At 39.8% G+C, this 27,175-nt stretch overlaps 2 protein-coding genes across 9 annotated transcripts; one reads left to right on the forward strand and one right to left on the reverse strand.

The window, feature by feature from the left end:
- LOC139813329 (uncharacterized) lies at positions 1-17,752 on the forward strand. Of its 8 annotated transcripts, none has more exons than XM_071778783.1 (19): positions 1-375; positions 675-800; positions 1,010-1,267; positions 2,756-2,926; positions 2,994-3,329; positions 3,431-4,870; positions 4,985-5,470; positions 5,846-5,980; positions 6,291-6,562; positions 6,902-7,569; positions 7,757-7,884; positions 8,724-8,780; positions 9,883-10,050; positions 10,858-10,926; positions 11,453-11,767; positions 11,846-14,694; positions 14,902-15,637; positions 15,831-16,204; positions 16,580-17,752. In XM_071778783.1, the coding sequence occupies exons 1-19, from the start codon at positions 313-315 to the stop codon at positions 16,599-16,601; spliced, it is 8,673 nt and encodes a 2,890-aa protein (XP_071634884.1). In that variant the 5' UTR covers positions 1-312; the 3' UTR covers positions 16,602-17,752. The 8 variants fall into 8 exon arrangements, with proteins under 8 accessions (XP_071634884.1, XP_071634888.1, XP_071634887.1 ...); XM_071778787.1 differs by having other exon boundaries at positions 16,583-17,752; XM_071778786.1 differs by having other exon boundaries at positions 10,861-10,926.
- Positions 17,590-23,999, reverse strand: LOC139813334 (2-phosphoxylose phosphatase 1). The gene is made up of 4 exons (XM_071778801.1): positions 23,585-23,999; positions 22,024-22,191; positions 21,073-21,641; positions 17,590-19,716 (listed from the first exon to the last, which is right to left on the reverse strand). Exons 1-4 carry the CDS (start codon positions 23,673-23,675, stop codon positions 18,988-18,990), a joined length of 1,557 nt encoding a protein of 518 aa, XP_071634902.1. The 5' UTR covers positions 23,676-23,999; the 3' UTR covers positions 17,590-18,987.
- Positions 24,000-27,175: the final 3,176 nt, after the last annotated feature.

The raw sequence follows: 27,175 nt of genomic DNA on the forward strand, positions 1-27,175 counted from the left end.
GCGCGAGTCGCGACCGTTTTAGACCAAGACCAACCGCCTTTCCAACCGCTTTCATCGAGCATTTTAATTAACTCTGAATACTCCGCGGAGGCAGTCCGGAAGTTCGTGCTTTTATTGCTTGATCGGGCGAGGCAAGTGATACCGCGTTTACGAGTGAAGGCCGCATGACAGCTGGCAGTCGAGCCTAATCAGCGCGGTGGCGTAAAATTTGAAATGTAGCAGGTTACAAGCTGACGAACGCGTGGCTGACGACTACTTTATTTTGTGTTGTTTTGCACCCTTCATGCACGCCGACTCGCGAGTTCCGTCGAGATGAGTGCGACGCAGGACGAGGACGAGCGCAGAAGACGCTCGCTGGAGGCCGGCAGAGAAATGGTAAGGGTTTCTTCTTGTTTTTTTCCTTCCTTCTTTTCTTCCATTACCAATATCGTTTCTATTGTGCGCTACTGCAGCTTGCTCGAATTGGAGCTGCTTGTTTATATTGTTTACCTTTAGACCGTTAGAGAATGGGCAGGCTTTTTGTTGAAGTGTTATACTACGAAAAATAAGCTCCTCGTGGAGCCTAAAAATAGGCTTCCTCCAGCCTCTAAAGGTTAATTTTGCGTTGTGCGCGTTGTCCATTTTGTCATTCGTAATTAACGCCTGAGATTCGTAATTGTATTAACTTGTTACAGTTGGAGAAGTACAAGGTGAAAAGATCGACCAAGGACAAGGGCGCCGGCATGGAGCAAATAGAACAATCCGACGACGAGAACGAGAAGTTGCACAACGAGAAGTCTATGCTTCATAAGGAATCTGGGGTAAGAGGAAAATATATAAGAATAGTTTGCATGTCTGACTGAGTGTTTATTCGATTCTATGACGTTTCTACGTAAACTGGCTGTGTTCCTTTATTCACTGCCAGTTCTGAAAATCTATAGTGTATGTGACGTAAACTATAGATTTTCAGCACTGGCAGTGAATAAAGGAACACAGGGTACATTACATTTGTCTTCTGTCGCTGTATTAGGTAACCGAAGGCATATCCTCCAGGGACGTAACGTACAGCAGCGTCAGCATAAGCGAGGGAGAGGCCGATGCCGATTTGGAAGGATTAGCAGGGCGAGTCGCAGAGCTCGAGGAATTACTCCAAGGAAAGGAAGCTATAGTCGGAGCCTTAAATGCAGAGATCGATCATTTACGAGCGGAGACGGCCTCCCCGAACTCGTCACAAAGCCAGGCCAGCAGTACACATGGCAGGGATATTATATCTTTGTATCACATAAAAGTAAGTACATTACATCTCTTTGTCTATAGATGTTTGAGATCGCGGTAATTCGCACCAAAATTCGCTTTCGGTTGCATGCCTGTACTCGCACGCTTTCGATAAATGAGAATTTCACCTGAAATGAGTCGTATTGCTCTTAAGTTATAGCATGGATTTTTTTCTATCATTCGTATTCCGGAAAGTTCGCTGACAATCCTTCGTCAACAACAAAGTCGATGCCCGCTCTCCTCCGTCACACGGGTCGCTTGTCAGACCCCCGCGTGGTCTGTACCGTGCCCGCCAACGAAAATCAGACAAGGATTACTGAGAGCTCACTGTTAATGGGTTCCAGCCTGTCTGATGTTTCGTTGCTCGCCGAGGCAGGACTAGGCCGAGCTAAACGGGCTGACTGACCCACAAATCCAGCTATAAAAACATTGCGATTGAAAACAAACAACGATCTCCTCGGATCGTCGAACGAAAAGCCGTGAGTTCGATAACGTAAGACGCCGATAGCCAATCACTCTTCCGAAATCCGAGCTCCGCGCATGTTGGGTGCGAACGTTTTCGCGGGCGACCCTTGGCCATCAATGACGCACCGAGTCCTCTAATATCCTTCAACGCGAACTTCAATATTTTTAAACGCGATGAATGGTGATTAGCCCGGAGAGAGAGCCTCGTCTCGGAGATAATAAAGGTTCGCCGCCGCGTCGAGGAGGCTCTCTTCTCGAAGTTCACCCGCTCAGTTCACTTGTATCACCGCTCGTGCAACCGCTTAAACTTTATTCGCGATTCGCTTCTGATATCGACTCTGCTTGTGCTACTAATTTAGCCGCTTTTCGCTTCCGTGCGCGCTACCACTCACGGCACTTAACTTTTTTCTAAATAGTTGAACATACGTTCAGACTTTAAATATACTTTGCTTTATTTTATTGTATTTCTGTACTTGCTGTTTTTTTGTGGTCGTTCTGTTACCTCGCGCTACCGCGTGCTCTAGAACAATAGACGTAACTTTCTAATCTTTAATGAACATTTATTTGAAAAACATTTCTATAATTAATATATTTCTTTTTTAAATGTATTTAATAAACTATAATTTTTTTAAGTGAAAAGGTCGTGAGATAAATGAACGGAAAAGAATATTATCACATAAAATATAATTTATTATTACTTGACCAAAGTTAGCAGAAAGTTTCAAACTGCACAGTTTTTCTTTTTATATCATTATATCATTATATATTGGCTGAGGAAGATTTTGTGCAGATTGGATGATAATAAATCATATTTTATGTAATAATATTATTTTCTGCTCACATTTATTATCCCATGACTTTTCCATTATGCTTTTGCAAATATGAGCCTGATCTTAGTTTATTAATTTCATGTTTTACTTTCAGTAATAATAGTAGTTACACTTTTAACTCTAATGATAATTTAGATAAATAATAATTGTTTTATATTGTTATAAGATGATTGGAACTAAATAACGTTGTGCTTTTCATAAAACAGTTACAGGAGTTTGAAAAGGCAGTAAATCAACGCGACAACCTGATAGAGCACTTAACGTCATCTTTAGAGCAGGCATTATCTGCTAGAGATGCTGTAACAGCGCAGCTTAATGCCTTAAACTCAATGCAGCTCAACAATCCTGCAATAAATAACATGAACTTACAGCAAAAGGTAAATAAATCACTTTATATTTTTACATTTTGCAGTTATTAATAATCTTGCCAATCTAATATTTTAGATTGAGGTCCTGGAAACGACGATGAGCGAACAGGAAGCGTTAATTCGTCAATTAAACGCGAAGTTGACGGACATTCGTGAGCATGTGCAGACATTGGAGATAGAGAGGGAAACGCGAAACGCAGAAATCAATGATTACAAAATACAAATAAATAATCTAAACGAGCAAATTCGCCTTGGCGCCGCAGAGAAGAATCTGAATATTGATGAGACACTGGAGCAACAGAGACAATATGAGGCACGTGTTGATAAAATTAAACAGGACATGCAGCACATCTCAGACAAATTTACTACTGTGACAAACGCTAATGCTATACGCCACCAGCAAGAGTTAAAGGTAAGCATTTCATGAGAATAAAATTATCAACGAGCTGTTATAGTAATTAAAAAAATAGGTCGTGGCCATATTGATTTTTCATTCAAATATTGTATTCGTAGGAATTAACTTCGAAGAACCAGGCTGAAATTTTGAATTTAAAAGCCAAGCACGATGAGTGCATGAAAATATTGAAGGACGAAAACAAAACGTTGGCCGATCGTTTAAACAAGGAATTGCCAGATTTGGAGAGCAGGCATGCCAAGGAATTGTCTGTCTTTCAGGCGCAGTTAGCTCATTATAAGAAAACCGTCGAGGCGTTGAAGCTAGAATTGGTGAACCACACCGAGTCGCAGAAGGTCGCGCAGTCGGAGGTTCAATTTTATAAAATGAAAATAGACGAGTTGAAATTCGAGGCTGAAAACGAACGACGTATGCAAAACTTGCATTTCCAGAAGGAGAAGGACTTGTTAAATGAACAGATCACACTGCACAAAATTCAGTTGGAAGAGATGACCTCGAAGCATATCACATCAATGAGCATCTTGGAATCCAAGGAAAGTATCGAGCGATCATTAGAACAGGCTTTATCGAATGCCGCTGCTCTAAAGCAGGAAAATGATACTTTAAAGTTCAAACTGGACGATCTTTCGTGCAGATATTCCACAGCGCAATCGATCATTGAAAGCAGTCAGTTAAACGACAGGACTCTGAGCGGTAAATTCAACGATATGGAAAAGTCCTTGTCACGATTTGACATTACGAGCGTAAGCACTGTCAGTGAACTTGGGGAAACTATGTATAAGACCTTCGATGAGGAGGTTATGAAATATCAGATGACGAGGCGAAAGCTTGAGGAGAAGATGGAAACGGAAAGGCTACTGATTGAGAAAGTTCGGACTCTTGAAGCAGACTTAATTAAAGCGAATAATGAACTAGAACAAGCTGACGAAAAAACGAGGAAGACGGAAACGCAGTGCGAGAAATTGAGGGATGGCTTGGCTCACGCGTGGGCACAGTGCGCCGAATTTGAAGAAAGATTGAATCAGACTCTAACGATGAGCGATAGTAGTAAAGTTAACATTTCCCTGAACAGCACGATTTCATCCAAATATCTTAAAGCGAACCAGAGCCAGGATGATGATAGCGCATTAAATCAAAATGTGGCAAGTCAGAAGAAAGTTTTGGAACCGAATATTGCCGGCACGTTAACGGATAAATATCTGAAAAACAACGAGAACTTGTATAAGGAGCTGCAACAAATTCTAGAAGGCGAGTCAAGTTCGGACGAAGTTAAGTTAAAGTTATCTCGTTATTACGCTCTATGCGAGAAAATAGCCACCGATAAGACGCAGTCCTCGGCGGAGAATGCCACTTTGCAGAAACAACAGGACAGCGAATGCTCGCTGCAAAAATCCTTGGAAAACTTGTGGGCGGAGAAAGAGGTGCTGAGTCGGGAAATCGAGGAGATGGTGAATCGACATAAAGAAGAACTGGATTCCGTTAAAGTGGATTCTGCGAAAGAAATTCAGAGACTACGTTCGTTGCTGCAGAATTTCAAGGCAAGTCATTATTATTTTTATTCTAATTCGATCTGATATTTCTGTCTATATTTTTTACATTGTTGAGCAGGACTATTTATATTTTATTTTAAAGTATATTTTTTGTTCCTTAAGGATGGTAATGCAAGCCTAAACGATTTGAGAACCGAACTCGAAGTACGTCATGCCAAAGAGATGGAGGAACTGAGGACATACTTCGAGCGGAAATGCTTGCAGATGGAAAAACAGTATTCCGAGGAAATCTTCAGTCAACAATCGAAACGGATTTCTGATAACGATAGTGAAACCGAGGAGCTGACAGACGATCTGTATTTTGGTGGTGCCGGAGATTGCTTAAATGTCTCGAACTCCCGAGCGGCTACACCTAGCGCCATCGAGGAATCCTTGAGGAATAAGATCCTAGACGCACGTCTCGAGTCGGAATATGAGGGCAGCATTCGAGCGTTACGACAGGAATTAGAAGACAAAGTAAATGAAATTCAGAATATCAAGGCTGATTACAAGAAAGCGATCGACGAACAGAAAGAACTATACGAGTGTCAAATTTGCGACATCGAGATAAAACTGAAGCATGCATTGACTGTACCTACTATGCACCAGGTGAGGAAAAATTGTCCACTTATATATGAGTTTGCTTTAATAATACCGATTTGTCGACAATTCTTGTCGATAACGTACTGAATGTTTATGTATGAAACTAGACGCATGGTGTGATTGGTATGTGTTAATGTATTGTAATACATTTCTCATCTTATTGTCAATTTTGATCTCCACGATCTCCTGTGATCTGTAATTGTCTGTGTCTATGCTTTCGTACATTGTAATTGATTGTATTTCGTTTATTGTAATTGATACATTTTTCATTACTGTGTAGTAATGAAATAGATTATTTGTGCTATTTTTCAGTAACTTATATTGAAATGCGAATTTACTTGTGACTAACATACCGCTGTGTGATTTCCTATTTGCATGTAGTATTGTCAGACAGAATGGGAAGCGTTGGAAAATGGTGAATTGTCCAGCCTGCGTGATGCGTACAATCACCAATTAGAGGAGCAGATTGCGCTAGCTAGACAGGACATTGTCAACGCTCTTCAAGAACAAATTCAGGTAGATGTGGATTAAACCATTTCGGTTATGTGGAAAGATTGTGGGACAATAAACAGAAAAGGATAATAAATCATATTTTATGTAATAAAATTTTTTTTCTGTTCGTTTATTGTTCCACGATCTTTTCACTTTGCTTCGCAAATAGGGATCTGACCTTATTCTATCATTCCGGTTATGTTCTTGAGCAAGATAATTTCTGAATGTTACTGTATGTGTGTTCTCGTACAAACTTTGACTAATAAGCATTATCTAGATATATTTATTAGGAGCTATGAGATGACGTTTACTGTAAAATTTATTATAATTGCAGGCACTATTATCAGTAGAGGCTGACAAAGAAACTAATTGGCCAGCCGAATTACTCGAATTGCGAGATAAATTTACCAGCAACGCCAAACAAGAAATTGAGGAATTAAAAAAGATACATAGCGCCGAATTAGCTTATCTAAAGGACGAACACAGCTGCATTGTAACACGAATCCTTGAACAACATGAAAAGGAAATTGCCAGTTTTAAATCGAATATCGTCGACAACCGAGAAGTTAGTTGTGTCGGAGTGTCAGAAAATATCATGAAGGAAAGGTAATTGATAAGTATTGAAACAATTATTTTTGGTTTAACAGATAGAAAACATAATCATTTAAATAAAAATGTTTAGTACTAAAATATTAAATGTTTAGATTGACACATACACTGAAAATAAGTTATTAAGACTCGGGTACACCAACACGTCGCATAACTTTAATTTTAGCTTATAACTCACTCTTCGTCTCTTTCTAAAGAAGACAGTTGAGCTAAGATTAAAATTATGCGACATTGGTGTAACCGGATTTAAATTAATTAAAGTTAAGCTAATAACACAATTCTTCCATTCGACTCTAACGTTTCATTGCTTATGTATGTTATTTCTTTTTTTATCAGGGACAATCTGTGGAAGGCATGTGTAACCCTTAAAAATCTAATTGGAGAATTGGTTAATTACTTCGCTATCTGTGAAGAGGAAGTTAACAACACTCTGATCAACGAAGTTTTGAGAAGGCAATTGTCAGAATCCGCTTTTATCGAAGAAGAAAAATTGAGCAAGAGTGACAGCACTATTTTACCTGAAACAAAGCACAAGAATCCGTCTACCCAACAGATCAAGAGAGTCCATTTTGCTCCACAATCCAGCAAAATAACTTCCATCGTTAATAGCGACAACGAAACGTTGCAAAATTTAGTTGACGAAAATATAGACGAAATATTAAGAAAAGAATTAAAGACTTGTTTGAGACGGTTGAAGTCCGATAGCACACAAATCTTCAATCTTTCGTTATCTGATGTCGAGGACAAGGTCGCATTGTCGTCAAATGAGAATCTTTTAGCAAGCCAAGTTAACGAAGAGCTCTCCTTGAAACTGAATCACGCTGAGGCCTTGATAATAAACTATCAAGAACAAATAGAACGACTAAAATTACATATATTCGAACTTCAGCGTAAGTTGCTTAACGCAGAAAGTAAAAAAGAAGTCGTCACGGAAGGATACGGCGAAAGCGATTTTTCTAGAGGCGACATTGTGTTGCAAGATCTTTCACAAGTGCAAGAAAAAGGTAATTATACGATTTTTGTGTAAATTAATATATAATATATATATATTTATTTTCTTACTCTGTCCTTTTTTTACCCGAAGGTGTAGATGTGGCACATAGAGTATTCTATGCTTTTTATTACTTATTTTAATGCTTATTTTATATTTTTTATTCATGTTTTTTTACGATATTTTTATTTAAATTACAGCTAGACATGTGTTGTCTAATGGCGGCGGCGACGTGTCGTATTTACTGCAATTAATAGAAGAGCTGTGCAGGCAAAATGACAAACTAATAGACGACGCGAGGAAAGAGAGGGAAGACTTACAACAACAGGTAAAGTCATTTATTATTTTCACTCAAAATGCATTGTTGCATGATTTCTAATTATTCGATATTGGTATGTCAGTACGGTGATGAATATTGCGGTGTATTGAAAACAACTTGTCTTTGTAATTCATTAAGTCTACACTTCTGTATTTCCGAGCTTCGTGTTTACATTATTTACATCGTACATGTTTTACCGTGTAGCAACAATTAACACAATCATTTTTTTATTTGTATGGCACGTTTTTTTTACACAATGCAATTATGGAAAAATTTGTTTATATCATACACATATATCTACCATTAATTTAGTACTTCATTGAATAAATATCAGGATTAGAATTATGTTGTATTATGCACAGTATTATATACAGAGTGTTTTAAGAAAGTGGGATATTTTTAGATCCTTTCATCCCAGAATTCTTAGGTGTGTGTGTGTGTGTAATCATAGAGCTTTAAATCTCTATGTACTTGTATTTTAAACTTAAATTAATTTTTTTTTGTTTTTTATATTCTTATACTCCATTATTTTTAAATATTTATATTCTTGACTTTATTGAGCTTTATTAATTAGATTTTGAATCTTTTAGCAGTTTAAAGATGAACTCACTTTATTTAATGCTCACTTTTCTTTATACACCCTGTGTAAAATGATGTTCAATATTCAGTAATTTGTGAAACAGCCAGAAATTAGAACATCATGCATGGCAGTTAAACATATTAAAAAATAGTATTCGTCTGTAAAACAAGTATTCGATTAATCAATAAGAGACATCTTCCAAAATTAAAAGTGCAGAGCTCTGCGATGCAGTTTTAAAAGATTGATTGGCGTTCTATTGTCTTGCCAGCAGGTACCTTTAGAACCTACTCCTACCCCATACATTCACAGGGTTTGCTGCAAAAAGGTAAATTATAGAATTACTAATATTATTGTAAACGCTGTCCGTAAGTTACTTTCAGATCGGCTGTAATAAATTAATACGTATAACATAACATCCCGCTAATCGAGAAGTGTAAAACGAGCTTCCGTTGAAATGTAATTTATTTCATTTTTAATATTTATACATAGTTCTAATTACACATACGTTTGTCATAGTGTTATTAAAACATACACAATTATTACCACGTTTGTTTATTGCATGTTATTGCAAAATATAATAATTGCCTTGCATGCTATATTGTAGATTATCTAAATGTGTCATGTCACTACAATTGGACATGTCTTTTCCGTCATAGAAGTATTACTTTTTATTCTAGTGCTTATTTTATAATTGCCAAAATTTGTTGAAACCAGAATTTTTCGTAATTCTCTAACTTTATTGTCACATATTTTTAATTAAATGAATAGGTATTTGAATATATTTGGCTTCTACATCTCAAATTCTAAAAAAAAAGATTTTTTTATTTTTCATATTTTAGATGCTTTATTAATATATTAAGTAATTTTTAACATTAAATTATATTTCTGCCTTAACATTTTGAAATAATTATTATTTTTCTTTGTTTTACTTCAACATCTGAAGTTTTACTTCAACAACTGAAAGAATCCGGTATCACTAACATTTTTATATTTTATCGCACCTTATTTCAGTTTGCACTATTATTTTATTTTACTATAGATGGGGAAAAGTTTAAAATAAAAGGATTATTGAATTGTTATGATTAATTTCTTACTAGAGAATATTATTTTTTTAATGATTGTAAATATATACACAAAAATTTATTTTTATCTTTATTCCTTTTAAAATATTTAAAGCATTGATCTCACTAATTTTATAAAGCGATTAATACAATTGCTTCGTATATAAAAAAATCTTAAACTCTGAAAAATTTAAAAAGGACGATTATCATTTTTTTCTTATACATAGATATGTAACTGATTATCGTTACATGCAAATGATTTAAATAATGCAGCAAATGTGAACTATTAAGTTATTTACTTTTACTACATGCGTCGACGCGCGTGGGACACGATAATTATCTTTAATTACAATTACGTTTGTTTAGATTGAGGCAGCGGACAAGCAGTTACGAGCGACGCGTCGGTTTCTGGACGAGCAAGCGAGTGAGCGTGAAATGGAACGAGACGAAGCTGCGAAACAAATTCGCTTTTTGCAAGAGCAACTCAAGGAACGCGAGCGCGACAAAGAAAGAGATATGCGTATCACTTCCGAGGTAAAATTCCCGTTTATTTATTATTTTTTTTTTTTAACAAAAAGATTTTTTGTTGAGTAAACACGATATGCTTTTTATAATCACCCGCTGTGGTTAGCTTTAGGATTTCTCAATTAATCCTTAATTAGTTCATTTCAATTGATAAAAGATATTCATATATGCTGAGGACTGCAAAACACTGTCTTAAATACGTCGGAATTTTTCTGCAATGTGTATGATCGTCCTCGGAAAAATTAAAAAAAAATTATCTTGATTCTTCAAATTTAAAGAATGTTAACAGAAATATTATGCAATAATTTTGCTTACAGCTAACTAAGGATTAATTAATTTAATACAGACTTTTTTAATTCGCTATGGTAATTATTGCACTAACCAGGAAATTTCAACTGGCATAATGACTGCCATCTCTAAAACTTAACTAGGTTTCTGTGGTTTACTTAATTTAATACTTAACATAGACTTAAAACTGCTGGAAAAAGATTGCACAATATTGATCCATGAAAAATGGGTTTATTTTAGTGAAAATACTAGATAAAATCTTATAATATAAATATAAATTCTGTAATTCTAAAATTTGTACTTTGTAGAATATGCACTTTGACCAGCAGGTTTCTTAATCTAAAGTAAAAAATAATTTCTTTGAAAAAGCAGTATAATATAGAACATAAATTTAACTATCAATTGAAAGGGCTATTATTTTGGAAATTAATTGTATCGCCAGCAATTAGTGTCACGCATCACGACTAATTGTATTAACACAATGTTTTTTCTGCACTCTGGTTTTGGTTTTCTGTTTGTCGCACAAAGCAGTCTGAGCTATCGTCTGAAACAACTTCAAACGTCCCTGAGCTTCAAACGATTGACATCAATGCAGCTGTGAGTGTTGTATTTACTTTGATTTTTTAACTTTTTCTACAGTTTTTTCGTCATCACACAGTGGGTAAGAAAAGTACCCATATGTTTGCCAAAATGCTATTTGATAAGCTATTTAACAAATTACTGTTTACTTAATTGTCTATATTTACAATATAATTAGCTAAATGCTTTTAAATACTTTACAAATTTTTTGAACAATAAATAAAAGTGCTTAAATATAGCATAATAAAGAAGTTCAGACTACTTCTAGGTAGAATCATGTATCTTATTTATTTATCATCATTCTTGAGTAATTTTTATTTTTTAAGTCATAATTTAATTATTTTTTTTATTATTAATTAGATATGTAGTTATTTTTGTTTCTTACCCACTGTACATTAAGTTAAAATTATATAAGTAAATATACATTACACGACTCCCCATGCTTTATGTGTTGGGTCACGCTTGACTGGAGATATAGGTGATATCCTGTAAAACCGATGCGTTGATAACTCGCCTATATATATACATGTGATTTATGATCTAGGTGGAGGCTCTCGAATCTCAGATGAGAGAGATGTCGTCATTAATGTCCGACACCGAGGCGAAGAAGTCGGAGAAGGAGAGTGAATTGAAGGCTGCGGTGGATAAAATATGGGTCTTGCGAGAGATTATTACTGACTTAGAGCAGCAGCTGCAAGCCAAGATTGAAAAGGAGGAGTCCTTGCAAATGCAAATCAATCAACTGGAAACCGTGATAACCGCACAGACAAAGCATCAACAAGAATTGGTTCAAGAGCTGGATGCTATCAAATCTGGTACCGAGAACAGACATCTGAACGAGCAAATTAACCATTTACAAGTAAGTAAAGTGAGCAAATGTGTAAATTATAATATATGCGAGGTGAAAATAGTTACAGAATAGCTCTTTGTGTTTTAGGAGGAATTAAGTAAGCACAAGTTAAGTTCAGAGCACTTCAACGTCAATTCGTCCGTGTTGAAGCAAATAAAAGCGGAATTGCATGAGATGCAAAATCAATTGGACAAGAGAATTCGAGAGATGGAATCTGCCCACATGTGTGGTTCCAATCTAAGTTTGAGTCAGCCGAGCGAAGACGTCTCAATCAGGGAGCAAATCGACGCGACGAGATGTTTGACCCCGGATGATCCGTCTTCACCACCGATGCTGCCGCTAGATCAAGTACTCAAGCTGAAAGACAAAATGTTGAAACACGCACGTGCCGAAGAAGTAGCTTTCAAGAGAATCAAGGACTTAGAGATGCAGTTAACAACAATGAAAAATCAGAACGAGGAATTATTAGCGGAACAAGAGATCTTGCACCAGACGGCATCTGAGCAACTGTTCCAAATCGAAGCGATGCGCGGTCGTTTGGAGCAGCACAAACAGAGCGCGCCTTTCGCTCAGAAACAAGCAACATCTCGTTTGGAATCGCAGTTGCATGAAGCTACGACAAAATATCATTCCCTGGAGCAAACTATTACCGACAAAGAGATAGAGTTGAAGGAGTTGAAAGCCCAGCTTGAAAGGACTAATCAAATGTTAGCAGAGAAAGAAGCGGAAATGGAAAATTTCGTACAGTCCGAAAATGGTGTACTGCAGAAGATCGAGCGATTAAAAGATCAATTAAAACTCGTTCAAGAGGAGAAGAAAATGCTGCAGATAAAACTTGGGACGCAGGAGCACACTCAACTAGAATTGCCACAACTGATCGACACAATGCTGGCGGATAAGAACGAGGAGATCGATCATCTAAAAGAACAGCTCTCCAAAAAGGAAAAACAATTGAATGCCTATTCATCGCTCGCTTTGGACGACGTGCAGTTAAGAGAACTAACGAAACAAGCAGAGGCCAAAAACAGTGCGCGAACATTAAGCGATATCCTCTCCATTCACTCGGAATGTGAGGAATTTCCTGAAGCTATTCGAGCGCCTAACGCGACACATGTGACATCACACAATATCTCTAGTTTTAGAGTTCCTACGTCCATGTCGAAGAACACGTTACACACGAACAGTCTCAACACTTTGGAAGCACCTTTGCTCGATCTAGATAAGATGGATACGCAAGTACCACCGTTGGATCTGCATTCCCATACGCATAGTTACAGTAATGGGAATGTCGGTCACTCGGAAATGGAGTTGCAGCGTTCCGGAGAGGAGTCAAAATCATCATCTCCCAAAAACAACGATGTTAGCGAGGATTCTCAACGAATCGAGGAAGTACTGAATGAAAAAATGAAGGAGATCGAAAACATATCGAATCAACTGCAAGCTCTGCAACAGGAGCTAGACTCAAAGTCTGACCTTTTGTGCAAGTACGAGACGGAATTGACCACCTTGCAGAAACAATATCAGGACTTGCAGGACGAGTTTAAGGAGACTGTCGAAAACTTGGTGCGGGATAAAAATTTCTATAAAGGACAATACGAGTTGGCTCAAGCGTCGGAAAGTAAAATAAAGAAGGATCTGGAGGAAGTAGAAAACATCTTGAAACTGAAGACGGACGAACTCGAAGATTACAAGGATAGGATGCAGGTGAACGAAAGGATCATCACGGAATTAAACGCGAACAACACGAAGCTGAAGAGAGAGATCGAAGTTAGAGAAAAAGATCAGATGAAAAGGAGCAACTTCTTGCTGCAGGATACGACACAAGAACTGCAACGATTTAAAGAGCTCGTCCTGGATAAAGATATCGCCTTGGAGACTATTCAAACGCGCAATATCGAGATCGAGAACGAGAACAAGCAACTATACGAATTTAAGACAAAGGTTCATATGCGCGAGCGAGAAATCGCCGAGTTACAAGACGAGATCTTACGGCTGACAGATGGTTTGAACAATCGGGATCAGGTTATTCGTAAATTGGAGGAGATGGCGAGGCGAATGAGTGACGTACAGTCGGGCACGTCCTCTCCGTCGTCCTCTAGCAACAAGGATCAAGAGATCCATCACCTGCAGGAGTTCCTAAAGGAGAAGGACAAGGTAATCAGGCAGATGAGCGATGATAGCAAGAGCTTGCAGCGAGCACTGGAGACTATAAAAAGCAAAATGAAAGAATCGGGTAATATTGTGGAACTGAGAAAAAAATTGAAGGAAGAACGTAGACTGAACGAGGAACTGAGAGATACAGTGCAGAGGTTGCAGAAGGAGTTGCAAGATGTGTCCGCGCGACGCTCGCAGGAGGATAGCGATATCGAGGACATGGTCCAGCGAGAATTGCATCTCTCCGTACGATTGGATAAGCAACTTATGCAGGTAATTAAGAATGATGAAGTCGTGGATGGAATAGCGACCGAAGATCAAAAGACGAATGAAATACGCAAGGACAACGAATTACTAAGGAGATTAAAGGATGACTTAGAGATCGAACGAGATATAATGAGACATCAGATCGCTGAGTACGAAGATCGTATCCTGCAACTGAAAGCGGATTTGACAGAGGAGACGAAGAAGGTGGTTAAGTTGGACAAAGAACTTGTATCAGAGAGGAACGCGGTGGAGTTCTTGAGGACGCAGATAGAAGAACATCGTCGGATGGCGGAAGTAGAACGAATACGGGAGACTAAGTTAATCGAGTTCTTGCAGACAAAGTTGAAAGCCTCTCTGGAGAACGAGGAGAAACTCCATAATAATCTAGCATCGATGAGACAACAGCAGATTAATCTGGATTCACAATTGACATTCATGAGAAAATTAATGGAAGTCGAAAATGCCAGTAGAAACTTGCCGAACTTTGCTGCAACCGTTCAAAATGAATCGGACAGGTACGCGTTAATTTTTAATTTATTTTTTAATTTTTTATTACTTTTACATATTAGTTATGCTTATCTGTCTATAATCCTTCCTCGGCAAACATTGATATCTATGCCGATAGAATTTAATTACATTTTAGCAAAACAAGATAACCATGAGAGATTGAAGTTGTTCCGTAAGCAATATTTTGTTTCCTAATCTTTCTTTTTATATTTAAGAACGAGCGAAAATCTTGAGGAAAGCCGCGAACATAATGTGGAACTACGAGAGAATATAAAGAAACTGGAGAACGAAATGAGTAAATACGAGAAGAAGTTAGAGATCGCAATGGAGGAACAAGAAAGACTTATCAGCAGCCTAGCGTTGACCAACGGACTGAAAGAAATTCTAGAGGCGGATCTGCGGAGGACTACAGAAGAGTTAAGAGCGCGAGAACAGGACTGTAATCACCTACAAAAGCAGCTAAAAGTATTGACCGAAAACAAAAAGCAAGATCAACGAGACGCTGAGCTGGACGAGATCAAAGAATTGCGCAGGGAGATTAACATCGCCCGGGAAGTTAGGATAGAGCTGGAGGCCGACTTAAATTGTGCGAAACAGGAACTGAAGAAGTCCTCAAACCGGGAGCTGAAGCTTGCGCGCACGGTAGATTCCTTGAAAGAGCGAGAGACGGAGCTCAATACGAGATTACTAATTTCAAAAGAAAAAGAGAGGAAACTTAAGGATTTAATTGAGAATGTCAAGGATGCCCCCGCGAGTTTCATGCAGAAAGTTAAAGAACTGAGCGAGGCAGCTGAGAAATACGCTGTCGACAAGAGTAATCTGGAGGATAAACTCGGCAAGCTGAAAGTGGACAGAGAATTGTTAGTGCAACGTGTGAAATTGCTCGAGGGGCAATTGAAGAAATTGAAAACTACGCAGGCTTCGAGTCACCAGATGCCACCTATCGAAAGGGTATAAAATTTTGTTTAATTATTTGAATCTAATTATATTTAAAAATTAAATAATTCAGTATCTCTTAGAACTAAAAGAAGTTAACAGTGGTCTAATTTATATATTTTTCATAACAATTTGTATATAAAGATTAATTAACTATAAGTCTATGCTGCAGAGTAGATAACAACAATGTGTAAATTTTGTATTCCAGTTACAAAACTTCTATGGCATGTATCTACGAGAGAGAAGCAGACGGAAAGCGCTGGTGTATCAGAAAAAGTACCTACTGTGCGTGGTCAGCAGCTATCAATATTGTGAGGAGAATACGCTATGCGTGCTCGCGCAATTGACTCGAGACCAACGTTCTTACGCGCGAAGGCCTCAGAATAGGAAGGTGCGTTTCAGGATTATAGTGTTCACGATAGTCAGTGTACACAGGATGAAAAAGTTGACCAAATGCTGGCGAATGGGGAAAATCGTGGGTGCTAATGCTATCATGAGTAGTACCGACCCATTAAGTGATTTGCCACCTGTTCGGAATCTGGCATCGAATCATTCTCCGCCCGTGAGAGAAAGGGCGACAATGTAAGTCAAAACAATAATCAGGTATATTATTTTTATAAAACCTATAAAGATTTGAAAGATGATTATATATCGAAAACTTTAATAAATATCTAAAAAGGATAAGCATTATTCAACAAGAAAGTATGCGCTTCTAATTTAGAAATATTACATGTTCCATTGTTTAGTTTTGTTGGAGAAAATATTATCTTATTGAAATCATGATCAGTTAGCTCAATCAATCGCTGACTCAAAAATCAGATTTTTCTACTTGTTAATGTGATTACGTTTAAATTAGTTCGACTGTTTGGTTAAATACGAAATGTACTTCTCGCATTTTATTTTAATTAATTATTAACATTATTATGCATTATACATATATCGAATTGTATGTTTCAGTAGAAGTAGCGAGCAGTATTAATCCAAGAAGTAAGAAATTTCCACACTCTCAAAGAGACACTCGGCTCAGTCATGGCAGAGTCTGGTACTAGTCATGTTATCTCAGAATAACATTATAGGTATATTTTTAAAATATGTAGAAGTTTAGCTGTACAGTGTTAATATTCCGAATATCATGTTCGAATAGTATGTCATACAGTTCGCGTTTTTTTTTTAATGGCTGCGCGATTTTTTAAGTCTTAGATTTTTGGACAAGTAAATATATTCGAAACGTGATTAATTTTGGATCCCTAAATATGTATATTTCGACATCTTAAGATTTTAGTTAACTAATGAAAGTTAATTAGCGTTTTTCTATCGAATTATAAAATTCTTGAAAATTTAAATTTTCTTATTGATACACTGCATTTGATATACTCGCGTTTTTGAAGTGGTTGAATCTTTGCAATGTGAAGTTGTCCGATTCTACTTTATCATTTATTATATTTATAATTTTTGATAAAACGCGTTCTGTGTATTGTGTGATTAAATGGCAATCGTCGACGATCGATCTGCATGGGATTTCTATTTCCGTTCGACTGCACGATTTGCTATCCTAATTAATCATTGGCAACTAATGAAGAGAATGTAAATTTCGTCAGCTCGACCGGAAATAATTGAAACTGGGCATTTATACGGACTCTGTAATAAACTGCCGGTTTTTATACATTTTTAACTCATTACCGTTTTCATGCGAGACTTTGATTGATGCTGTCTTTCTCTTATTGATCTTGGTGACGCAAGATCTCAAAGTGTCACTTGTGAATTGCGAGAAACATGAATAATGAGACGTTATTAATAGTAAGAAGGATGTGTGCATGTAAAGTAGGTTTTAGCGTTGTAAGATACACGAGAGGCTTTTATCAAACGTCAACGAAGTAAAAGCAATTTCTGCGTAAATCATAATCGGCTTTGAGCCATCAGACGTTGCTTTTATTTACGGTATACTGTTATTATGTAAATTATATAGATATATTGTAGGTATATTTTAAGTATAAATATGTGACTTTGCGTGCCTTGTACGCCGTAAGACGCGTTCATTATTTATTTACCAACAGATTGTAAGCTTTTTATATATCGAAAGTTGCATGTCGTTTTCTTGATGCCTGTAATAAAAAATCAATTTTTTTAATATCTATGTCGAACTTTTGTTAAATATGAAAACCACGATGTGGTTTTCATATTTAACCACATCAAGATTATACCCCGCCACTTGAAATGAAGACACTCGTCAAATACTTTAAAGCGCAGTTAATCTCGTTCGTTACTCTCGTTTTGTCGTAATTGTACTACCCGCATTAATTAGTCGGGGAATGAATACGACTGCGTTTTTTAGTATAGTATATATATTTCTAAAGCACTATATATATATTTACATATATACAATAGAGTGTATGATAAAATATATAATAATCGACTAATCGGTTCTCATTAGCGCTATCGTTTCTCTAAATTTATCTAAAGATACGGTAATTTAAAGTTTTAGGTATATGTCTATGAAGATAAGGCTTGCTCCTTGCTAAAATGGCAACTTATGTACTCTTTTTTTCTCGTTTTTCTTCAATTTTATTATAATTTCGGACAATCTTAAATTTCGTTAACTGTACGTCGATATAGCGAGATGTAAAAAAAAAATTTAAAACAGTTTGTCTCGAATGTCAAAAGAACAATCTTATGTAAATCTGATTATTTGCGATAGAGTCAAGATACTTTCTTGTTAGGTGGGAAAATTGCGTTTTAAGTGGTTTACGCCGCGTAAGAGAGATTTGTTAGGAAAATTTAAGGATTAACTTCCCTCAGATGTATTTCGAACGTTAATGTTAATAATTACTTTCACATCGGCTTATTTATCTATAATGCTTAGTGCAAGTTGGAAACTTGTTCGAGATCCGCTCGATATACTTATCTGACGTTCGAGAAATAGGTGAATTAAAAAGAATTGGTAAGAATTCACATCCTTGTGAAGTGAATGAACTTCTGATCTCTATAACGAGAGACTGGTTTTACGCTTCCTGTACAAATGCTTTTTCGTTTCTACCTATTCTTGTTCTGGGAAACCATTTGCCATTTTTAAGAGAGTGTTATAATACCTTATCTAAAATTAGACTGTGTTAAAGCGATTTTTCTCTGTGTGTTTAATATTTACGAATGTAATGATTAAACGGCCAGTATATTCAAGATAAAAAGAGATAAAAGAGAATTTAAAAAAGTGCTAAAGTCTTGAAGTTCTAATTTCAAAAATAAGATATTTACTACCACCGAAGACGATTGTATACATATATATCTTTCTCTTTCTCTAATTCCTTTTAATTCGCCTATTTTCTTACGGGATCGATCTTGCTTAACGAGTTAGAGAATGCCCGTTAATTTTAGCGCATCTTATGACTCGAACATGCGTCCTTAAAGTTCGTCGCGTTGAACGGCACGAAATAGTCGTCGTGCAGCTGCCTGACGATGTTCTCGATCGGGCACAGCTTGACGCCCTTCTTGCCCACGCTCAGTTCCCCGTCGTCGCTGACGTAGGTGTTCGCGTTCCTGCAGAACGGGACCTTCGGCGTGAGGTCCCGGCCGTTGGCGACGACGCGGAAGTAGAAGTCGCTGGCGAGGCGATTGTCGTTCCGCGGATTGATCTTGTAGACCTCAATGACGAGACGCGAGGCGTAGTGGGTCGCCACGTCCGAGACTATGCCCAGGGCGGTGGCGAGGTACTCCAGGGTCTTGTCGTGGCCGGAATATAGGACGATCTTGGGCCTGGCCTCGGAGATGATGCGCAGCATGAAGGTGACAATGCCGCGCAGCATCCCGTACGCCTTCAGCAGCCCGTACTTGTTGCGGCTGGTGCTCTTGGCGGCCTGCTTCGACTCCCAGTCCGTGTAGGCGAACAGCCCGGTTACGTGGTCGATCTTCACGCACGTGCGTTGAGAGTCGAGGTCCGCGCACGGCAGCGAGGCGCCGTGGCACACGTACGTTAACAACGCGTCCCGCAGCGTGTTCGGATCGCAGGTCTGCGCCTGATCCGGCAGCTCGAACACGGCGCTCGCCGCCTGCTTGATCAGCTCCCCGACGGCCGGATGGGATCTCAGATGGTTGGAGGTCTCCTGGGGGGAAAAGTGGAAGTAACGTGTCTGCGGAGTGTCGCACGATCCTCCGACGTTATCGCGAATCGCTCCCCCCGGAGTTTCTCCACGAATATTTTATTAAGATCTGAATTATTCTTATACGATACCAATAACTACGGGAAATGCTGGCTGGCACTTCAGCAAGAAGTTCACCAATAGAATTATCGTCAAAATTACAGTCGAGCGGCTCTTGAATGTGACTTTGAATAATTTTTCTCATAATTAATTTTCTAATTGAAGATCCCGAACTTTTCCATGGGATCTTAATGAGAAAATTAATTATTGAAACGTTGGCGCGAGCTCTCTTGAAATTTTCGAAAAAGATCATTCTCGTGTGCATTAAACATGCGATACGTCTCCGCGTGTCACGTGCAGTGCACGGACAGCGGCCGCGGGGTTACGGAGGCAAGATTATTTTCGTAGAAAAAATTATTATCGCGTGCACAAGTATTTTATTCAGATGACGCGCTGAGAAATCCAGCGTTTGCCAGCCTAGAACGACCCAGATAATTTTATTGGATTTCCTTGGAGAGAGCACAAGGTGAAGAGCGATGTTGATGCAGATTATTTAACATGTTTCCGAGAAAACTGGAATGAGATCTCAGGTCATTAAAACTTCCTCGGAAGACGGGAATAACGTAAATGTAAATTTATCGGATCTCTCCCTTTAAAAAAAAAAGGTGGAAAGACGACGACAAGTCCATTTTTATACATACATCTTTAAAAAACTGAAACGAAACTACTGCGCGAGAGATCCGACGGATTTAAATTACTTCGCATAAAAGATTGTTTCGTGATTGCATTTCTTAAACGAACGTATCAGTCGTGTAGATTTGTAAACGATTGCGAATTGTTATATCGCTCGAATTTCAAACAATGTCAAACGTGAATTTATCTCTTGTGTACCAAATATGCGGGAAATCTACGAAGCGATTTCTCAGGTTCATTCCACGCATACCCAGACAGCTACTCTGTCGAAAGCAGATGCTACAAATTTTATAAGTATCTACTAATACAAAAAATATTTTCGGCAGAAAGACTACAGATTAGATGCCGGTTTTCTCATATACGTCACATGATATCAACAGAACGTCAACAGAAATATATAACAGGGTCTACTAACATAATCAGATAGCAGATTGGCGGCAAAAATCGAGAAGAAGTATTCCTTGCAGGAACTTTGCGCGATTTTTGCTGCAAATCTGCTGATTATGTTAGCAGACTCTGCTGGCTAAGCTGAATGCGGACACAGTTGATATTAGTCTGCTGACATGTCTGATCAAATCTGTTATCAATCTGCCGATTTACCGCTATCTCAATTCGCTTACTATTTACCTTCAAGTGCTGTTTCAGGAACTTCTCGGCGGCGGGACAGGCGCACTCGTTGCCGCAGAATGCATAGCTCTGGCTCTCCTGCAGGCTGATCCTCGTCAAGCTCTGGAAGCCGTCGTTCTCGAAGAGCGCGTAGAGCAGCGCGACCGCGCTCTGCACGGTCCTGCGGTAGGAGGTACTGTAGACGATAACGTCTCTGCCGAAGGAGGTGCCGTTGCCGAGGTTGAGCCGATGGTAGTACGCGTTTCTCAGCGCGGCCCCGGTCTTCAGCAGCTGCAGAACGCCGAGGGTGGTGAGCTGGCCGATCCGGCAGTCGCGCGCGTTCGCCGGCAGCACGGGGAGGCCGTGGAACGGGCCCAGGAACTGGGCCCAGGCGGCCCGCGAGTAGCTCGACGCGTTCTGCACGAAGCTCACGTAGTTCTCGTAGATCGTCTCGAGGTCGGTCGCGGTCCCGAGGTCGCCGCCCCCGCAATTTATGTTGCTTATGTTCCGTATGTGCGTGAGAGGACCCCGGTCGCCGTGACGGATGAAGATCAGGATACCGCTCAGCGTCAGGTTGCCGTCGAGCTTCCCTGTTGTTGGAAAGCGAGGTAACGCGAATATTTTACGTTGCGTTATTACGTGCAATCTCGTATAATAATAAGACAATTTTGAAACTCTCGTATACGCTTTAAACGCACGCTTGTGCAAGATGAAAGTGATTTACACCGATTTCTAGCTCCGAGTGAGATCAAACGGGATTATTGACTCTGTGCCCATTTACTATTTATCGCGATTATGCGCGAGGGGGCTTTGACGATCGACTTCTTTGATACTTTGGATAGCGTTTTAACATGATTGATGAGAATTATTGATTAATGATGTAAAAAGTGTCGGTCATCGTGACGGGGATCGTTACATTTTCGGTTCGTTTTTTTTTTTAAATGCAAAAGTAGGATAATTGCATGGTGGTACCTTCGGTGTCCGCGGCTATCTCGTGCGGCAAATTGCAGAAACGAAAGATCTTCTTCGTCTTCGTGTCTGGTTTCAAATTTCTCGGGAATTCCCGTAGCGACAAATCATTGCTCGGTACTCTCGTCTGCACCGAGGTTTTCTCATCTACGCCGATATACTTGTACATACCTGCACGAAAAAAAAAATATTGTCTATAATCGGCAGCCTTTGAATTAACGACAAAATCTTATTTCACGTAATTTTACTTGTATTACGATTCATATATCACTAGGCGCCAGTTTCCAAAAAGGACAACGTTCTCCTATAACTTTTTTATTTATGTACTATAATTTCTCCTTTTCTATAATGCACTTTCATTTAATCTAATATTAATATTAAAATAATTTAACTTATACATCTGGAATCAATAGCTAATTTTATTCATATTATTATTACGATTTATATCATCAAGCACTGGTTTCAAAAAGTACGTTCTTCTAGCGTTTTTATTCATGCACTAGAATTTCTAATGCATTTTAATTTGATGTGATTAATATTGTGTATTATTTAATAGATTATTGATAAAATAGATTACTATAATGATATTAATATTAAAATAATTAAACTTGCATCTATAATCGATATAATCTATAAACGATAAAATCTTATTTCACATAATTTTACTCATATTCATATCATTTTGCGATTGATATTATTATCAGGCGCCGGTTTCAAAAAGGTCGACGTTCTCTTATTTAAGCGCAATAATTTCTTTCTCCTCAAAGCATTTTAGTCGGACAGTACATATTAATATTAAAATAAAACTTTCGACGTATTATAGGGGAAAATGTTAGCTCCACCCTGCATTTATATTTCGCCAAAAAATGATGTATTCATAGAAAAGTTAATTGTCGAATAGATTACAATGAATTTGTTTTTTCCTGGCGGTCGATTTAGCATACTATGTCAGCTATGATTGGACTATGATGTCGGCTATGATTGGATACTTCCCTTACTCCACGACAAAAAGAAAGTTAAAATAGTCGTCGCTTTGATGTCACCTGATAACGTCCAGCTGTGTAATACGTTATTGAAAAACTAAAGTGTTCTATTATTACGGTTCTCTATTATTAAAGCCGAAGTGATAACGCGAGCGGAGAAGAGTTCAAGTAGTCGCGCGCCGCGCGACAGCGTATATATCCACGTTTTACCCTACATTTAAAAATAAAAAACCCGTGCCAGAGGGATTTAAAAGATTTAAGCACCCCGGAGGGAATTCGTCGATAACAAATTCAGATAACAGGGTCAAATCCGAGAGAGACAATTGCACAAACGCGACGCGAAGATAATATCCTTTCGTCCCGATCAATCGCGACGCGAATTCGATATCCTTTTTTTTTTGCGACGTAAGACGCGACGAAGTCTCGTGCGTCGCAGATAGATACGTGCGAATCATCTTCGCGCCTAACCGCGGTATCGAGATCGGAAGAGAACGCGACTCGAATTTTACACCGATTTTTACGCGGCAGAGGTCCGATCTCTGTCAGCGTTCAGCGGGATGGCACACGTTGGTTGCGTTTACCAGCGACCAGCAGGAAGATCCACACGCTCAGAATCACGTAGCAGTAGAACGCCCTGTGCTGGTAGGAGAGCCGGACCATTTCCGCGAGCATCCCTCGGCGGTGGCCGGTCCCGGGGGACCGATTTGCAGACCAGCGAGCGGTAACGACGGCGTCCCGACGTCAGGACGACGACGACGACGACGATGATGATGACGACAACGTGGACGCGACTCGATTTCCGTCCCGCACGAAGGGGCCGAGCGAGGCTGCATCTTCAGACACCCTTCGGCCACCCTTTCCGCATATTTGTCGACGGTCCAGCGACGGGGGGGAACTGCGCCCGACCGGACAATCGACGACGGCGATAACGATGACGAGGACAATGAGAGAAATTGCCGACCTTCCTGCGGCGCGTACGCCCGAGATGGAACTGCCGGTCCCGACATGGCGATAAGCAGGGGTAGATTTGCGGGGGGGGGGTTGTTTCCCAGGCGCAGGCGCTACCCCGCCGATTACCCTCCGCCCTGGAGAGAACCCCGAACAGAGTTCTCCACGACGCGGGCTGGTCGGTCTCCACAGGGTGGCTCACCCGCGCGACGTTTATCGACCTTCCCTTATCCGGCGCGGTTATCAAATGCGGGGGTTTTCCCGGTCGAAGCCGATGTCGGTTATCGCGCGCTCTCCGTCGAGAACCGGGAGAGTTTTCTTCGTCCCGTCCGCCGATTATTATATTAAAAATAGGTCTTCCCCGGATACAATAATGAGCTTTCTCTGACAATTACCGTCCAACCTGAGACAGACGCGAGAGGCGAGATGACTGACGGATTATTCCACCATCGTGACCGACTTTTACGGCTAAACACAATCCGAATATCTTTCACACAGATATCACTTATACCGTCTACTTCAACGTGTAAGAAACATGGTTGTTTCTTCCTCGGCAGTGAAATTACCGCGTAATCATACGGCAATTTTGACGCCGAAAACACCTTTAACAGCTGTACTTTGCGAACATCTTTATTTCGTCTCTTTGCTTAACGGGGGGATAAGTATTTTCAAGCCACCGAGCGGTTGGAGAGGATCAAAGCGTCATCAAAACGCATAGAAGGACAAAATAGTCAGGATAATAAACCAGCTTCGACGATGACGCGCGGGTTCTACAAAATTGTGAAATGCTCGTGGCAAACGCTTGTCAAAGCTGCTCTATTATTTCATTAAGAGGATTACTCCACGTTAATTTCAACGACGTACATATAATCCTGCCCGGTTTCCCTTTGAGTTCGCGAGCTAAAATTAACGTGTATCAAGCCATTGCAATCAGATTAATCCGGTTAATTCCGGTTGCCTCGGTTTTCGAAATTAACCGGTTTAAGGGCAGCCGGTTTTCCCCGATCGCCCTTCATTACAATCAAACGCCAGAGAATTCCCGTCGATCCAGCTGCGTATCGAACGATTCGACCTCGCCGCTCGGGCATTTCGCGCGAAGGTTCTTCCCGCGAAGGCTTCCCGCGAATCTGCTTGCACTTTATTCGGCGCGGCGCTGTCGCGAAATAAGGTAAACCAGGTAAACGCGTGCGTGAAAAGCAAGGCCTGCGGGACGACAAGGACGGGGCCCCCTTCCCGCGGGGAGGGATCGAGCCGAGGAAAGCGGATGCCGTGATGTCATCCGAGCTCCACGGCATCGCCGCGCTCTCTCGGCCCGGCCTCGTAAATATATTCCGTTTAAGACTGATGGCTAGATTGTCCCGCAGTTGACGCGTTAGTCTCGGGGTTCTCATATCGGGGCAGTTGACGGGCGACGTACGCGTTAAGCCTATTCTACAATGGACGCAGAACGCAAAACGCTAGCCGCAACGCGAGCTGCAGCGGTGACGTGTTCCCGGTCGCCGGGGACTACGCGGACCGCGAAACGCAGACTCGCAGAAAGATGAAATTAACGTCGTAGAATAGGCTTTACATCGGGCGCAGGCCCGAGGAGAGTTACACGCGGATAATCGCGTCTCGTCTACCAGCGTCTCGCCGCGACGCACCGCGTCGGGCACGCAACCGTCATTGGTAATTGAACACCCCCGCGGCATTGCGGGGGACTTAAACGGTCTCCAGACGAGCGATATTCTTTGTTGTTAATAAGATATCCCCCTCCCTAGTCCGAAAGCGATGCCTCTCGCTTAGAGCGAAGAGATATTCGAGAGGGACAAGTGCGATCGATGAACCGATTGACGTCGATTCAATTTCTTTCTTGAACAAGCCGCATTTCTCTATCACTGTTAGAATATATTAAAGGATAAAATTTAAATCAATACCTTGAGTTAAATAACATTTTGTTATTTTTAACTACCATGTGTGTCGAAATTTATTTTAACATAAAATATTATTATTTAACTTCATTAGTTTAGTTAATTAACGATATAGAGTAGGAACAGTGGCGATTTATAGGAAGGGTTAAAAAATGACTCAAATTAAGTTAACAGTATATTTATTTTGATATCAAATGGGAAAAAGAGACATTATCAGAGTGAGGACAAGGCATTATTTAAGATTAATGACGCGAGAAAATAATATAGAAGTGACACATCTCTCGCCATCTCATTCTAATTTATAATTCTGTAACAGTAATTCAGAACGCTCTCAATATAATCGTTCCTTTTTTAAACAGTACAAATCTATTGTTCTGCACGATTTTGAAAATAAGTATCGTTATATTGAGAAATTGAATAAATTTATGCACAAAGCAATGTAACGATACCAAGAACGTAAACAAGATTAACAGATCGAATGTTTGGAGAATTATCATTCTGACAGAACTGCAGTCACATCACGGTTAAAACTAATTCAGTTCGTGCATGACAATAAATTAATGTATCAAAACGTATATATACAGCTCGTAATAGTTACACGAAGGAAAACACATTGCGCGAGCGCGTATTCATAAATTCAATCTCTCGTAGTACACGATATTACGATAAATCTTCAACGAGATAACGTGTGTGTGCAGTCGTGTGGATTAAAGACGCGCGACTATAAATATTGCTGTCGCGACTATAAATTTTACTTGCGATTCTACTTCGTCAGAATCCTTTTAATCGTCCACATTAAATCGCCCTGCGACTATCGTCGTCTTGGCATTGGGAGAGCGACCGCCGTTTCTCTTGGGTTTAAGTCCCTTCGCGCGTCTATCGTCGCGGCGAGCGAGAGGGCATCCGGTAGTGATGTAACGCGTATATCATCGTGAGGAATAAATTTGTAGCAGGCCGCGCGCATGCCACGGCATTCTGCGACATATTTCCAGACGCACAGACGTCATATCGCGACGTCCGTCGCGTCGCATCGCCTCCGTAATCCGCTTCGAAATCGTGATCGTGAGCGGACTTGAGAATCTCCCTGCCATCTCGTTGCGCAATTGTTCCGCGTCGCCGAACGTGAGATTATTTCCGCGACCCGCAGAATGCATCCTCGAGGATCGCTGATCACTGACATTTTGAAATGTTTGAATGGCAATCCATCACGTTATCGTTATCATCGTCGCCTGCCCGCGTGCCCGATCCCGTAAGATCTTGCCCTCGGCAAGATCATTACTACGGAATGTCATTGCGGTATCCTAATGATAACGA

This window comes from Temnothorax longispinosus, chromosome 5, assembly GCF_030848805.1.
Source record: "Temnothorax longispinosus isolate EJ_2023e chromosome 5, Tlon_JGU_v1, whole genome shotgun sequence".
NCBI lineage: Eukaryota > Metazoa > Arthropoda > Insecta > Hymenoptera > Formicidae > Temnothorax > Temnothorax longispinosus.

Excerpts from the sequence above, each read along its gene's own strand:
- LOC139813329 (XM_071778783.1), top strand. The coding sequence starts at position 313 with ATGAGTGCGACGCAGGACGAGGACGAGCGCAGAAGACGCTCGCTGGAG. Across the intron at positions 1,268-2,755 it reads TATCTTTGTATCACATAAAA|TTACAGGAGTTTGAAAAGGC; the intron begins GTAAGTACATTA and ends TTCATAAAACAG. Across the intron at positions 14,695-14,901 it reads GTTCAAAATGAATCGGACAG|AACGAGCGAAAATCTTGAGG; the intron begins GTACGCGTTAAT and ends TTTATATTTAAG.
- LOC139813334 (XM_071778801.1), bottom strand. The coding sequence starts at position 23,675 with ATGCTCGCGGAAATGGTCCGGCTCTCCTACCAGCACAGGGCGTTCTAC. Across the intron at positions 22,192-23,584 it reads GATCTTCCTGCTGGTCGCTG|GTATGTACAAGTATATCGGC; the intron begins GTAAACGCAACC and ends TTTTTCGTGCAG. Across the intron at positions 21,642-22,023 it reads GATAGCCGCGGACACCGAAG|GGAAGCTCGACGGCAACCTG; the intron begins GTACCACCATGC and ends TTCCAACAACAG.